We start from the raw sequence: 16,483 nt of genomic DNA, 5'->3' as shown, positions 1-16,483 counted from the left end.
CATAGATTTTAAATCTATGATTGCATGGGCAACCAGTTGTCATAGTTGAAAGCTAAACCAAACTTACAACATAATAAGCTAATGGACTAGTGCAAATGTCATTACCATCACTGTCTTGCCCTTACCAGAGCCAGGCAAGTGTATATGAAGAAAGAACATTTTTAGCATGCCAGATATCTGAGTTTCCATCAGTCTGTCCCATATTAATAAGAATGCCTCATAAATAGCCCAGTTTTTCTGCAACACCTGAAACTGCTCCAGGTAATATCAGATTAGATTATTGTTTACAAAGCAGTATTTTCTCAGCACTGGCCAATTTTGATGTTTGTGGAATTCTCATTTCCCTGGAGCATACTTCTTTTCATTCTCTGTGCACTTGGAACCCATGACTTACAGGCAACTCTATTTATGAGATAAAAGCAATATGATTCTATAGAGAATATATACTGTTTCTAAAATAACTGTAAAGAACTGTTTCTAAAATAACCTGAATCATACACATTAGACTGATGTTAACCAAAGCTTTAAAATATCCAGAATCAAATGGTTCTAGAAAGTGACCGACCTCACCATTTATCTCTAACCACTGCAATTCCAAACCTTTGTGAACTTTTCAGGTTGAACCATGATCCAGATTAAAGCATTGGCTCATATCTAACGTGAAGAAATGCAGATACCATAGCTAATCATAGAGTCATAGAATGACAGAATGGCTTGGGTTGGAAGGGACCTTAAAGACCATATAGTTCCAACTCCTCTGACATAGGCAGGGATGCCACCCACTAGATCAGATTGGCCAAGGCCCCATCCAACCTGGTCCAAGACCCCTTTAAGTACTGAAAGGCCACAATGAGGTCTCCCCAGAGCCTTCTCTTGTCCAGGCAGAATAGCCCCAGCTCTCTAAGCCTTTCTTCTTAGGAGAGGGGCTCCAGCCCCTCGATCATCTTTGCAACCCTCCTCTGGACTCTAACAGGTCCACATCTTTCTCGTGCTGGGGGCCTCAAACCTGGATGCAGTACTGAAAGTAGGGCCTCACGAGGGCAGTGCAGAGGGGGACAATCACTTCCCTCGACTTCTACACTGCAGAGGAGAATGGAAGCAGGAAAGTGAGATCTAAAAAGCCAATGCTGATTTACTGATTTAAAGTCAAAATACAAGTTTAGAAAAAGTGTTTTTTTTCCTAAATATTAATTATAGACACACTATATGTTTTGGAAAGTAATGAATAAAGCAAGATTATTCAAAATTTTATTAACAAAAAATGTCTCATACCACATAACTGCATATTCAATAAAGGTGCACTGTATGAAAGTTTTTACAGGCATAAGTTTGCAATGACATTGCACTACTCACAAGTGCCCATACGCATGTGAAAATGAAGGAAACTGAACAAAATTTAAAAGCCTAAAGCAAAACTAAGTAATAGAAATCAATTATGTCATTCAAAATATTATGAGTTCTGAAATTCTGCATTCATTTTAAACACATAAGCAATTGGCAATTTTGCCTGTCATTAAACAACATCACAAAGTATTATTCTTCAATTTTTATAGCCTTTCTGAATTTCAAGCACACTTTCAGGAATAGCTTTTGTGGGGTTTAGTACTTTGTGCAGATTGAGAGAAGAGTCACTTTCCCTCCGTTTTATTTTTGTCTGGATTATTCTTTCTGTGTCAATGACTTTTCATGGAAAAATCATAGAATAAATAACAATAATCTAGCAATAGAAGGCTTTAGAAAAGAATAAATGACATTTAGACATGACGATGACATTTTTCTAGTTCTTTGAAACAAGAGTTTCTTTATACATTTCCACATAATCTACATATGCAGCCGGGGTTAAAAAAATTGAAGCCTCCACTCTTACACAAGGATTAGAGTAAACTTAAAACTTAAAATGCATTTTAAGTTAAAAGCAAAAAACCCATTCCCTTGGAAACAAAAAGTACTATTCCAGAAAAAAAAAAAAAAAAAAAAAAAAAAAAATAGTAATATGGTGCTGATTTTGCTGGAACATCAACTTCAGACAGGACTGGACTCTAATTACCCTGTTAACCCCAATGAACAGATTAATCTTGCAAGGTGGCTAATTTATCTAACACTGTATCATCCCAAGGCATCTTCAGCACACAGGAAAACTGATTGTCAGGTGCAAAAGAACAGGACAGAGGGGAGGAACAATAGGGCTGGGAAAAATAAACGATGGTGTCTGAGAGACACCATTGCATGAGGATAAAATGGGGAGAGGGAGAACTGTGGCTTTGGGAGACCTGAAAATTGCAGGAAGAACCTGTGAGATTCTGAGAGTGGAGAAGATCTGCTCTTTACCTTCTCAGATCCATCTCCCTCAGAACATACATTCCCTTGCAGTACAAGATCCACTGCCCTCATTCCACATCCGTCTTTCACAAAGCCACCTTCCTCTAATGCTTGCCTGCTCTACAAGTAGCATATTGCTGTCAAACCCTGATAACCCACATTGATCTCCTGTGTCATTGTGAAAGAGGAAAATAGGAAGGAAAGGCATAGAAATGGTCCCTGTTACTAAAGGCAGGTACAGTGCTGGATAAAGATACAGGATGCAGTAGGTCAAGACAGAGAACTATTGGAAAGTAGGATTTTCCTGCCTGTCACCCCTTCGAGGGAAGGGGTGCAGTAGTTCTTATTTCCTATTATATATCTTATGACCATTCCCTGATCAGCAATGACTCTAGGTCTTCCAATCACATTCCAGCAGCTTCTCCACAGGTTCCTAGTCCAAGTAGCTGCCTACCTCTGCACTTACACAGGGAAAGGTGTAAATGTTAGCTTCCTCTCTGTGAGTTCAGGAGACCACAGGAGGAAAGAACGTAGGTCACCCTCACTGACCCAGCCTTTGAGATATCATAATATCCTGAGGAATTAAGTCTACCTATATAAAAGCAAAGAGCTTTGAGGGTTCTAGGCAAGACAGTTCTGGAAAGAACACAAGTATTCATTAAAACAGAAAAGGAATAAAATACAGGAAATTAGAACATGCTGGTATGTCTGCTAGAAGAGAAACAAAAGAGGAAAATGAAATAAAGTTCCAGCATACTGTGGCACTTCTATGGATCAACAGTTTTGGAATTAAAAAAATATAATCATATATCTTTACCAACTTCTTGGCAAGCAAAGGAGATGTCACCTGCTTTGTTTCTTCTAGTTTACAAATTAAAAGATGTTTAAAGTGTGTCTTCATATGCAGTTTTTCAGTGGTGCAACAGCTGGTACTAAATACTTTCCCCTCAGTCCTGAGGGATAACATCCATTTTTCAACATTCCTTCTCCAACTATTCTAATAAAACTCTCAGACTTCTAAACATAACCCTATTAAATCTAATGTTGAAGGAACTTGTCCAGAAGATCAGGGCTGGTCATCATTAAATAATCATCATTAAACAATCAGTGTTAACAGCAAATTAATGAAGATGGCAGAGGATTCACTGGGAGGAGTGAAAAATCCCAAGAGAATAAAATAATATAAAGAGACCAAAAATACTTGGAAACATGGGCCCAACAGGAAAATCAGAATAGGAATAGGAAAAATGTGAGCTATTTTATTAGAGTCTGAGTTTCACTCCCCTTTTAAGAAAAAAAAAAAAAAAAAAAAAAAAAAAAAGCCTTATACTGCCTGTTTTACTAGGCAGTATTAGAACTTCAGAAAAGGAGTTTGGCCCTATAATTTGCAAGGTGGAAGACAAGCTGAAATCATCAAATCAATCAGGTCATCAAAAATTAGGAAAATTTAGTAGAGAAGATCATGTTAACCCATGATCCAGTAACAAGAAGAAAACGTACTTATGTCAGCAAGACTACTTGCTACTTAATTCTCTTATTTAATCTACCTTCCTTATTACCTTAACTTGACTCAGTGATAATCCACAGTGTATCTTAAAGTTTTTCATAAGGGTTCAACAAAAACTTTTAAAAAGTCATCAAAAAGCAAAAAGAGGAAACAGACAAGGAAATTGGAGTTCACAAAAAGAAAGCTAGCATTTGACAGAACACAGGATTTAAACTTAAAATTGTAATTTAACAGATATGTTTCTAACAAAAACAGACACCTAAGTTCCTCCCTGTACTGAAACAGTGTAATATCATGACTATTTGAACAACAATATTATGACTATTTGAACAACAATAAGGCCTTCAGTCATTGGCATTTCAGTTAGTGTGGACTTTGTTGTCTGACATTTATTTTTCCAAGCTCTGCACCAGATTCCAAGATTTCATCTATTATAATTGCCTGTCCATTCTGGTTTTACACGACTGTTGGTAAAATAAGGTAAAATCTGTTCCACCTAAAACAGGAACATACTGGGTTCTAGAAATACAATTTCTGAAGATTCATGGGAATCCAGTAGTTTCAACACCCTACATCATTAATTAGAGTTCTTCAGTATATCTTCACCCTTTCTTTCACAAGTAAAAGAGAGTATAGTCATACCTCTTGCCCTGCTTCATTGATGGCTATATCCCTTATTACACAAAATGAAGAAAAAAAAAAAAAAAAAAAAAAAAAAAACAAAACCTGCTTGACTGGGTTACACAAACACACATCTATGGTGTGACATGCTGAGCACTTCTTCATGATATTTCCAAGGCTTTGTCTGTTTTCATGGTTCTAATATTTTTGTTTATTTCTTTTCTTTTCCTCTCCTACTTAGTTATCAGTCATTCAATTACTTTTCAGGCCAATTATCTATTTTACAGCATAGTCCCCAATGCTACCTATTATTTCTGTGGATTTGAGATACAGAAACAACACAAATCCTATAAGCCTGTACAGCTGCCAGCTGCAAATATGCATCCAAGCCTTAGGGAGTCTGCTTTCTCAGACTGCTGTTGCCAAGTTATTTACAAATAACTGCACTAAATTAATCTTTTGCGTGACTCTTTTGAAGAAAAGACTTCGCCCAGTGTATTTAGAGAAAGTAATTTTGTTGATTTTTTTTGTAATAAAGAGTAAAAAAAAATACACTGTACATGGCTATATAATATAATTCAATATAATTTTCATTATGTACTTATCAACTCATCACCTTTTTTGCTCTATTAAAAGATCTCAAGTGCTACACTGCTACTTCCCTCTAGCCTAACCTGATCAGAGACAATTTTCCATTTTCCAGCATGATATTCAGCAACTGTAAAGGCTTCACTACCTAAAGTGATTATCACATTGATGAAACACAATGCCAGTATCTGTCTTATGGGCAAATTTATCCATATTTTCATGAGTCTACCAGATAAAGGGTGAACAAAACCTGATATAACCTGCTGAAGTAACAAGAGGTGGCAAGATGATATTATGCAGGACATTTAGTTTAAGTATGATGTCAGTTCAAGTGATGTGCGTTTTGAACATTACTTTTCACAAAAGAGCTATATCAGACAGAAAGTGTCCAGAAGGGACAGAACAATAAAAATACATCTAGAACATATAATTTAAGAAAATTCTGAAAGACCAGAGAGGCCAGTTCATCAAAAAAAAAAAAAAAAAAAAAAAAAAAAATTAAAGTGGATGGAGAAATATGACACTAAGTTGAATTTTGCTGAAAACCCGATTGGGTAATCTCCTCCCTTTATCTTTGAATGAAAGAACAAGAGAAAATGAACATTTAGCAAGGAGGGTTAAGTTAGATATTAGGAAAAGCTTATTAGCAGTATGAATAGAATTTCAATCAGTAGTATTAGAATAGATTGCCCAGGGAGGAAGTGAAACATTCACTGACAGATTTCTTTAAGAACAAATTAAACATCTTTTCATAATGACTTAAGTAGAGTTGATCCTACAATGCATAAGGGAAGTCTCCTCAAGGTCTATTCCAGCCTCATTTTTATTGTTCTGCATTCCTGATTCTTCAGCTTGTGCTGAGATGTGTCTGGCACTCCCTCACTTGTCATAAACAAAGGATTCTTGTTGATCCCATAGTTCCGGTATGCAAACCTTTAACACTTCAGAGCTCTTCATCACAGGACCTCACAAATCTGTAGGTCCATTTTGCAAATACTGAGCAAAACCTTAGGATTTTGTACTGCAAATTATTAACTTGAAATGTACTAAAATCTGAAGGGTTCATCAAGCATACTGCAGAACTGAAAAAAAAATTAATAATAATAATAATAATAATTGTTCTCCTTCTTCTCAGTTTATACTGTTACCAGTACAATCTTGCCATTCTCTGAGATAGCTGTATTACATTCCACACAGGGCAAGCAGCAAATTTTGTTGTGTTGATGCACTCAGTTTTATCACACCTTAAAAACTGCGAGTACTGGTTAATACTGTGAGCATTATCCACTTCATCAATGAATAGAGAGTTGTGAAAAAGTTGAGACCAAATGAAAAGTAAGGCAGGTGATAGTTACTTAATCAACTGAAGGAATGCTTTGGAGGTCCACATTATGTTAAAGACAATGCTAAAGCTGAATTTTGGGACAGTGATGGAAGAAGAATACTGGGGTCTAGTGTCTGGTTTGTGTTATTTTTTAATTTTATCCAATATTTATCGTCTGAGGAATAGACAAAAGTGGAATAACATCATCATCATGCTTCAGCATGAGATTCATGACTTTGTCTTAGTTTTGTTCTCATTTATTCACACTCCACATTTTGTTTGAGGTATTAACATCATTTAATTATCCCATTCTGTACACTGGCATACAGGCATTTTCAGCAAAGAATGACTTGCTGGCATCTTATAATTCTTTCCAATACTAATTGGTAAAATTAGAGTGCTGGGATATGTGTAATGGTTTCCAAAAGGATACACTGGTACACAAAACTGTATCATTTTATCAGTTATGGTCTTAAAAACAACAACAACAACAACAACAAAAAACATAGCTATGAATTGCATCACACAGGAGAACACACATGAGAAATATAATTATCAGTGCATATCTTCAGACTTAGAATAATTTACACAGTATATTAGCACAGGGAGAAGAAACTTACTTCCTCTTCCTCCAGTCCAGTCAGATCCCAGAAGTAACTTAGTCTCATCTGTAAACGCTTCCACTGTTCAAGGAACATAGTAGCTTTAAAAAAATAATAAAATAAATTATAAATCCAATAGACTATTGTGCATGTTTGTGTTACTTGTAAGCACCATCAGCTATTTAAATCCTGTTATGCTAGGTTCTTTATAAGTAAGTGCTAAGAAACAACCCCTGACCCAATTCTAAAGAAAGAACAGAGGAAGAGCATAGAAACAGTAATTACTGTCTTTTTACAAATAAAATACCCAAAGAGGCAAAATAGATTGCTTGAAACCACTGCAAAGTTCTTGTCAGGGCCTGGAACTGAACCTTAATCTGCTCATATCCACCCCAAAAATGTTGTTTCTCTTAATTTACCATGAGTCATTCTATAACTCATGATTACAAATCATATAATGAAACAAAATCTAGGTCTAACTATTACTACTTGACACCTTAATTAGCCAAACAGATTTGCCTGTTTTACTGTTTCTAATCAGTTGGAAAAGTGAAGAAAGTAGGTGTAGCCTGCTCTTGAAATTTGTATAACATAATGTTAGTTTGAAATATATTATAGGGGGACAGTTGAACGGTTTTGCCCTGCAAAAAACAGAACGGATGTTGTACTGTTGTCTTGTATTTACAGTCTCCTGACCTTCCTCTCATAGTTGCTGTTTCCTCTAGATAGATCTTTTTTTTTCTCTAGAATAATAATTGCTGTTTCCTCTAGATAGAACTTTGCCTAGTACCTCATGGTTTATGGACTTCTTTAAGTGTTATTTAGCACTTCTTTAAGTGTTATTTAAAGTGTTATTAGAAATAACACTTCTTACTCTTGACTTGTGGATACCTATTTTCAGAAAGCTATTCCAATCTTACACCAGTATATACTAAATAATATATGTATATAAATCAATAAAAGCTATACCAATAAACAACTATGAGCACTGTTTTCTATTTTCTTATGCTTCATTTCACTTTGAATATATTGTAGATAACTCCACAAGACACAGAACAGTGAAGAATCAGATCCAGCTTCCTTCAACTGCATCTACACTTGATGTAAGCTACATGACAACACTGGGAAGAGTTATAGTGCTATTAAGACAACCTGTCTCTTACTAGAGAGCATCTATTCCCACAGTTAACTGTGAGCAAATATTTTCTGCACTGGTATCTCCCCACCATTTAAGAAATAAATACCATTTAAACATGGGACTGGCAGTACACTGAAAGTAAATCCAGACATTCAGCAATTAGGTTGCTACCACTGCTCCTTCCTTACAGAAGAGATAACATTCAAAAGCTAGATTTATAATGTTTTGAAAACTCAAGGGTTTTAAGATATCCTATATACAAAAACATTTGGTTATTTTATAAAGTGCTATTACTTAATTGATTTTTTCCAGTTTCTCAAAAAGACATTTCCATTTTAGCTCTGTAAAAAATAATTTGGCTAGATACATAACCAGTACACAGTGTAATAGCATTTCTGAAATCAGAAAATTTGCACTGAGTTATACAACCAGAAAAACAGCCCCTTTATATTCAACTGACCTTCTCATAAACATCTGACAGAGGAAATTCAGCATCCTAGAACACTGATGAAAGTAAGCACAGTTATCTAGGCATGACTCTGTATTTTATGAATATTTTCAATTGCTAATAGAATTGCTGAAATCACAAAGATAATTTATGAGGTGTCAAGATCAGGTCGGAAAAGCATGATTCCTCTCAACAAACTGACCATCTGCTTTCACAGAATGGGAGAAAGCAAGAGGGTAAAAGATTTCTTGTGCCCAGCATCATCATGAAATGAAGCCAGCTCAGATTACCATACTTTGCTCTTTTAAGTATACAACTGTAAGTCATGAGACATGCCAATTTCCACATCACTGTACTATGTCTGACAAAAAAGTATGCAAGCAACATTTATTCAAGATAATGTGAAACAAGTTGATTAAGTGTGTGAACGAGATGCCATTCATCAGAATAAGATCTAGATATAACTAATACACTAAGGAAGCAAATTTAAACATAATCTAATACTTAATAGGCAAGCTGGACAAAGTTAGTAAAGGACACTTTATTTCGCTATTTTGCTTTGCTGTTCTTTATATATGGCTATATTTCCTTGTGCAGGCAACCTCAGTTTTCATGGTCCCTAAAACAAACTTTTCAAATTTGTGTGAAAGACTGCTTTCAGGAGACTACAGCTCAGAAATAATTTTAGTATTCTTAAATGCTTTAAAGAATATCAAGAATATATCAATTTTATCAAGAATATATCAATTTTTATCAAGAATATATCAATTTTGCTTTGCACATTGTATTGTTGACACCGAAGTATAATTGTTTTGGATGAGGCTGCATGTAAATAATTGTTGGTATGGATGCAAGTTTACAGCAAAGATTTGGTGTTGGGAAAATGCTATTCAGTTATGAAAGTATAAATGAATTTTATACACAAGATGCCCAAACAGCTACACTGAAACTTGGACATATCAGTGCATCACAAGCTGCATGACAGGAGGTAAAGTGTGGCCCTTTATTTGCCAATCTATCCTTCAGTTGGTAGCAATCTGAAGTAGGAAAACAAGACATTGAGAGAGTCTGTTAATTCATCATTTTTTGCCTTTTCACTGAGTCAAAGTAATTGCTGAATAATTTCCAGGAAGTGGTAAACAAAAACTTATTCTTTACATGATCTGTTCTGTATGCAAATTCTTAAAGATAACTATGCTATCCATACCCCACACCAAAACACCAAAACTGTCAGTCTTTTCTAAAACCAACTGTGAAATTTAATTTAAATAGGATTGCAGTGTATACCAAATTGCTGAGAGATGTCTATAGAACAATAATATACTTATTTGATTTCATATCAATAATGAAAATTTCCATTTGTGAGCAATGAACAGGGAAATCAAAAATCATTTTACTGTAGCAATCACACCTGTAACTTTCACAATAAACATCTAGAGTGAATGAGGACATAGCACCAGCTATGAGACAAATAAGAACATTTTCAGGGCTGAGGTGAGGTGAGGTCAAAAACAGTAAGAACAATACTAAAATGCATTCATTAGTGTTTATGATGTGTTTTGAGATCCTCATTGAGGCAGAGTATTCTTGCCATTAAAGAAAACCAAGCTTGTCAAAATGGAATACCTTAAAAGACATAATAATAATAATAATAATAAATAGTCCCATTGTTCTCAGAATTATGTAAAGTTTTTATTCATTTAAGTGACTAAGTTGCCCAACATGGAAGTTGTAAAACAGACTGTGCTGTCAGCTGCCTGCACCATAACAAACCCCAAACAAATTCCAGCCCCCATTTCAGAAGGGGTTAAAAGGACTTGACACTTCAATAGGAAATGAGGGAAGACATGACAAGATTAGAATATTAAAAAAGGAAGTAGAGGAAGAAAAGACAGTTTTCTTCCCTGGACTACCCAACTGCTCTCCACTTATTCCAAAGCTTTCTGTTGGCAGCAGAAAGCCTTTTAATATTGTTTTCTGCAGTCTCAGCACAGAGAGTCCCTCATCGGCCCTCTGAGGCTTGCCAACGTCATAAAGCCATATGCATGGCATTCAGTTTAATACTCTTATATGTAGGGCTTCTACATTTTACTACTGCTTATCACAGCTTTCATTTCTGCCAACAGTCCAAAAATCAAACTTTGGAAAGAAATACTCACCCCAGAGAGCCATGAAGATGGAGAAGAAGACTGTGGCAGGGTTGTCAAATAAGTGGCTAGCTCGAGCTGTAGCACATGCAGAGCTGAGATTCCAGTAATCGCAGAACTTGTCACACAGAGGGCACATGGTGAATGCATTACGTTGGTCACACATTTCTTTACTGTGAATGGTAAGTACATAAGTTCTTAGAGTATTACTACTCAGAAAAGTACAGTACTGCTATCAAGCAGCAACTCATAGGTGTTAAAAGCTATCTGCAACACATATGGCTTGCAGTTACAGAGAAAAGAAGCCTATCAGCAATGTGTCTCTGAGGAACATTGTGAAATGCTGGAACATTAGAATACCCATAGGCACCTTACCAACAGAAAAGTAATGCAAAACAGCAATCAATTTAATCAATCAATCTACACTGTATTAGTGAATTTGTGAAGACCGCATCACTAAAGATTGAGGTTAACCATACTAAAACAAGACAATTAAAACACAATCGAAGTGGAATTTGACATCTCTACATTCAGTTACAGGATTTGGTACAGATCAGATTAAAATGCATGAAAAAAGAATTCTGAAGTGGCTGTAAAGGAGATCCTACAGGATAAAATCCGATATGCCTTTGATGAAACGCACTATTTTAATATGATGGCACAAAAATCCATGTGAAATACCATAATGCTTTATGCATTGCAACTGGCCAAGTAACTCTCCATAAAAACCAGATCCAGCACCCAGGCATGTTAGTTGTTCTGTGTCATAGACAGATTAAATCTGCAACACCATTGCAAGGAAGATATGCTAAGTTTTAATAGAAACTGACATACATGCACTGAATTTAAAAGACACCATCCAAGAGTCTCATTCTTAGCAAAAGTGTTATATCTCACATTTACTTTGAGATTCATCTCTACTCTGCATTTTATTGTATGGAGTATTTTAAAAGCAATGGTTGTTTACCCACAATAAGGCTTAACACAAATTCTGGTGTATACCACCATGTGCCACAAGGTTTTGACATAAGTTCTTCAGGCATGAGCAGTTAGTTATTTTAAGCACAAAAACTGATATATTCTAAGGGTATTCAGATACTATGTGTATACATAGTGGGTGTAGGAAATGAGGTCTTTTTACATTTAAAGGTTCTAAAATTTCCTCCACTTCTGAGTGCAGATGCGGTATTCTTTGACTGAATAACTCCTCGTCTTTCTAGGACAGAGTGCTAACCTAATTTTCAAAATAAAAAAAAAAAAAAAAAAAAAAAAAAAAGGCAATAAATCTTGTGAAAACTATAAATCTTACTGCCTTCCTGCCTTACATATTCAGATGCTAAGCAGTATTTCCTCTCCCTCCTCACTTTACAACATTTATGCACTTAATGCATTTATCCTTATGCATTTAGCGCACCTGGAGGGCAACGCAGTCATTGGTCCCAACCAACATTATTTCATGAGGGGTAGGTCCTGCCTAAGAAATTTGATTTCCTTTTATGATAAGATCATCCATCTAGTCAACCAAGGGAAACCAGCTGATGTGATCTTTTTGGACTTCAGCAAGGCTTTTGACACGGTTTCCCATAGGATCCTACTGGACAAAATGGCCAGCATACAACCTAACCAAAACAGCATACGATGGGTGAGGAATTGGTTGAGGAATTGGGTGAGGAATTGGTTGACAGGCAGGGCTCAAAGAGTTGTGGTAAATGGGGCCACATCAGGCTGGCAGATGGTCATTAGCGGAGTCCCTCAAGGCTCCATTTTAGGGCCAGTCCTCTTCAATGTTTTTATAAATGATTTGGATGTAGGACTAGAAGGTGTTTTGAGCAAATTTGCCAACGACACCAAACTTGGAGGAGTTGTGGACTCGGATGAGGGTGGAAAGGCCTAGCAGAGAGATCTGGACAGGTTGGAGAGCTGGGCGAACACCAACCGCAGAAGTTTAACAAAAGCAATTGCCAGGTCCTGCACCTGGAACAGGGCAACCCTGGCTATACATACAGACTGGGCAATGAGATGCTGGAGGGCAGCCCTGCAGAGAGGGATCTCGGGGTCATGGTTGACAGCAAGCTGAATATGAGCCAGCAGCGTGCCCGGGCAGCCAGGAGGGCCAATTGTATCCTGGGATGCATCAAGCACAGCATTGCTAGTTGGTTGAAGGAAGTGATCATCCTGCTCTGCTCTGCACTGGTGCGGCCTCACCTCGAGTCCTGTATGCAGTTCTGGGCACCACAGTATGAAAAGGAGATTAAACTGTTGGAGAGTGTCCAGAGGAGGGTGACGAAGATGGTGAAGGGCCTGGAGGGGATGACGTATGAACAGCGGCTGAGGTCACTGGGCCTGTTCAGCCTAGAGAAGTGGAGGCTGAGGGGAGACCTCATCACAGTCTACAACTTCCTTGTGAGGGGGAGTGGAGAGGCAGGTGACCTATTCTCCACAAACACCAGTGATAGAACCCGGGGGAAGAGGGTGAAACTGAGGCAGAGAAAGTTTAGACTAGATATCAGGAGGAGATTTTTTACTGAGAGGGTGGTTGTGCACTGGAACAGGCTCCCCAGTGAAGTAGTCACTGCACCAAGCCTGTATGAATTTAAGAAGTGATTGGACTGTGCAATTAGTCACATGGTCTAAACTTTTGGGTAGACCTGTGAGGTGCGAGGAGTTGGACTTGATGATCCTTATGGGTCCCTTCCAACTCGGGATATTCTATGATTCTATGATTCTATGATCCTCTAGAAAACATGAGATAAGAGACTTTCTTACAGATTTTAAAATATTTTCTTTAAAGTCATTATTTTAATTCCTAGTCTTATTTGCTATGTATTTACTATGTATTTACTCAGTATCTAAAAAGCTTTTAAAAATCATTATTACTATCTCTTTAACAAACCAAATCCCACTCAGCACTCCTGAGTATGTTTTCATTTTTTCATAAGGTTTATACATGAAAGACCTTCATAGCTGCTGTTCTCAGGTGAACTGACCTGTGATAAACTCAATTATCCTTGCCAAGACTATGATCTAAGGAAAACCTTGCAACATTTTTTCATTGATAGCAGGTATGTTGCGATTATAGTTGTTACTATATTGGCTGCTGTGAAATAGCATTTTTCTATGACTTCAAATGAAAAAGAGCTATTTAAACTGTAATATCAATGTTTAATATCATTTGAAATGCACACAGCTGTTTCCAGCTATCATACAGTTAATAATCTCTTCTATTTTGAAAAGCAGTAGAGGGTGTCGCAGGTACATCTTTCCTTAAATCTCACTTCAGTTTAAATGTTAGCACAAGCTTTTCTACAGACAAGTACAACTCATCATAATCCATTCAGACCAGGCTATGAAAACAAATGTTAACTCCTCTGTGTTGTCATTCATCACTTACTTATCAGCAATAATGTTCTATTGCTGAGTGATCTGCTTTAAAAGTTACCAATTTGAGAGAACGCCAGAACTGCCACAATGAATGTGACCAACAGTTCTGCTAAGTCAGTAACATGTCTCTACCAGAAGTCACTCTCAGACAGTACAGAAGTGTCCTTTTTTTTGCTGAGAAGCAGACTTTACTGGGTCAAATTGACAGTTTTCATAGAATCACAAAATATCCTGAGTTGGAGGGGACCCAAAAGTATCAAGTCCAGCTCCTGCCTCCACAGAGAACTACCTAAAAATCAGATCAAAATCATAGTGTTGTCCAAATGTTTCTTCAACTCCGGCAGGCTTGGTGCCATGACCATAACCTGGGGAACCTGTTCCAGTGTTCGACCACCCTCTCGGTGCAGAATCTTTTCCTAACACCCAGCCTGACCCTCCCCTGTCCCAGCTCCATGCCGTTCCCTTGGGTCCTGTCGCTGTCCCCAGAGATCAAAGATCAGTGCCTGTCCCTCCACTCCCCTCACGAGGAAGCTGCAGGCGGCCATGAGGCCTCCCCTTAGTCTGCTCTGCTCTGGGCTGAACAAATCAAGGGACCTCAGCAGCTCCTCATATGTTTTGCCCTCTAGACCCTTCACCATCTTTGTTGGTCCTCTTTGGACACTCCCTAATAGTTTTATGTCCTTATTATATTGTGTTGCTCAAAACTGCACACAGTACTCCAGGTGAGGCTGGACCAGAACAGAGCAGAGTGAGTTTTGTTATGTAGTATAACTAGTAAAGTATCCTAAGGACACAGTGCATAACATTTTTTGTAATCGCCAAGAAGATGAATCCCGTGGATATCAAATATGCTAAATGTGCTGAATAATATTAATATCACTTGTGCAATGACACGATTTTACTAAGATGAACAAAGTAGTCCAAGAGTACTAGACATGTTATTTGTGTTAACTTTAGTGAGTTCTAAACTATATCTTTCCGGGTGAGCATGTAGATATGTGCATTCACAAAAAGCAGTTGGAGGGCATAAAAAGTAACATGCAGTTTGTCCAATTCCCATGCCAAAACTCAGGCCTTTTTATAATAATGCTGTAGACTTACTGAACAGATCCATTTCAGTATGGAAAGCTGTAATACTGAAGAGCCAAATAAATGTTTGTCATTTGAATATGTCATTTAATTAATGCATATGATGATGAATGAAGATGTGTATTTTCAAAAGGTTGTTAATACTGCATCACTGCTCTTTAGACATGTTAAAAACAATTATTCTCACTAAGGATTATGACCAGAAAGCAGTCTTATAATTCTCAAGTAACAAAATATTGATCTCAGTGCTTACCTAGGAATGTCATTCTCTATGGTTGTACATCCGTAAAGAAATACAAAAAACCCAACTACTGAAGATGGAATGAGGAATTCTGTGTATAAGCCCAGCCATGCAAAATAAAGTCCTATCTTTTCTCCAAAATACTTCCTGAAAAAGAAGAGGGGAAAATAAATAAATAAATAAATATATTTATATGTCAAGGGTGTCATTTTCAAGTGTATTTTACAGTTTCTTAAAAATTCCTGAAAGTTAAATAGCAATTGTCAAAGATTTGGATGAAAACCCTGAGCATCTTGAAGTCAGTACCACCAAATGAAGTGGGTGATTCAAGCAATTTGAGGTATTCTCTTCTGAGAAGTTAAAGTTAGTCCTGTATCATTACAATACTTACTCTAGAGCTGCTTAGGAAAGACTGCACCTTTTGTATCTCTGAACTGAATTCAGTTAAATATCCCTTGATTCCATCAAAAGTAACAGTGTTTCACCCGAATGTTTAGCAGAAAATGTTAGAAAGGATTTAATTCTTTAAAAGTTTTTCCAGATAAACCATCATTCTTTGCTTCCATAAGTCCTCCTGGATTCAATTGGTGAGAGACATGGAAATTAGATCAATATGAACGTACTGACAACATCCTCTAATATCTTTACAGATGAATAATCTTGAATTTCTATTAAAGAAGGAAGGTTTACTTGCATACTTGTACTGGCTTTTTAGAAAGAATAAATATTTTTGACAAATGAGCAGACTGTACAGCTGGATTGAAAAAACAATTTCTGCTCTGAAGAGCAGTTCATTGTAGGTATTGATAAATATGTGTTAGTACTCAGCCCAACATCTTCATGAATCACACTGAAAGAAGTAAACTAAACATAGATGAAACTCAATGATCATTCCAAAGTACTGTTAGGAGTGATTCTAAACGTTATAAAATACCAAAAATTTCAGAGAGCTGAAGAACTCACAAAGAAAAAATAAAAATCATTAAAATGACACTAAATTTAGATAAAATATAACACAGTTTGAAACATATCACAAGCCAGAGAATAAGACAGAAGACTGCTGGAGATAAGACAGTTG

At 36.7% G+C, this 16,483-nt stretch overlaps 1 protein-coding gene across 1 annotated transcript in view; it reads right to left on the bottom strand.

Moving 5' to 3' along the window:
• The window catches only part of ANO2 (anoctamin 2), a 117,720-nt gene extending 102,172 nt beyond the window's left edge, over window positions 1–15,548 (bottom strand). Inside the window, exons 1-3 of the mRNA XM_035312025.1 lie at window positions 15,418–15,548; window positions 10,707–10,867; window positions 6,980–7,062 (exon numbers count right to left, since the gene is read on the bottom strand). Of these exons, the coding sequence (XP_035167916.1) occupies window positions 6,980–7,062; window positions 10,707–10,860 (237 nt within the window). The 5' untranslated portion in view covers window positions 10,861–10,867; window positions 15,418–15,548. The remainder of the gene's footprint in view (window positions 1–6,979; window positions 7,063–10,706; window positions 10,868–15,417) is intronic.
• Window positions 15,549–16,483: the final 935 nt, after the last annotated feature.

This window comes from Oxyura jamaicensis, chromosome 1, assembly GCF_011077185.1.
Source record: "Oxyura jamaicensis isolate SHBP4307 breed ruddy duck chromosome 1, BPBGC_Ojam_1.0, whole genome shotgun sequence".
NCBI classification, from domain to species: Eukaryota; Metazoa; Chordata; class Aves; order Anseriformes; family Anatidae; genus Oxyura; species Oxyura jamaicensis.
Note: the sequence above shows the minus strand (reverse complement) of the source record. Positions and strands in the feature narration are given on the sequence as shown.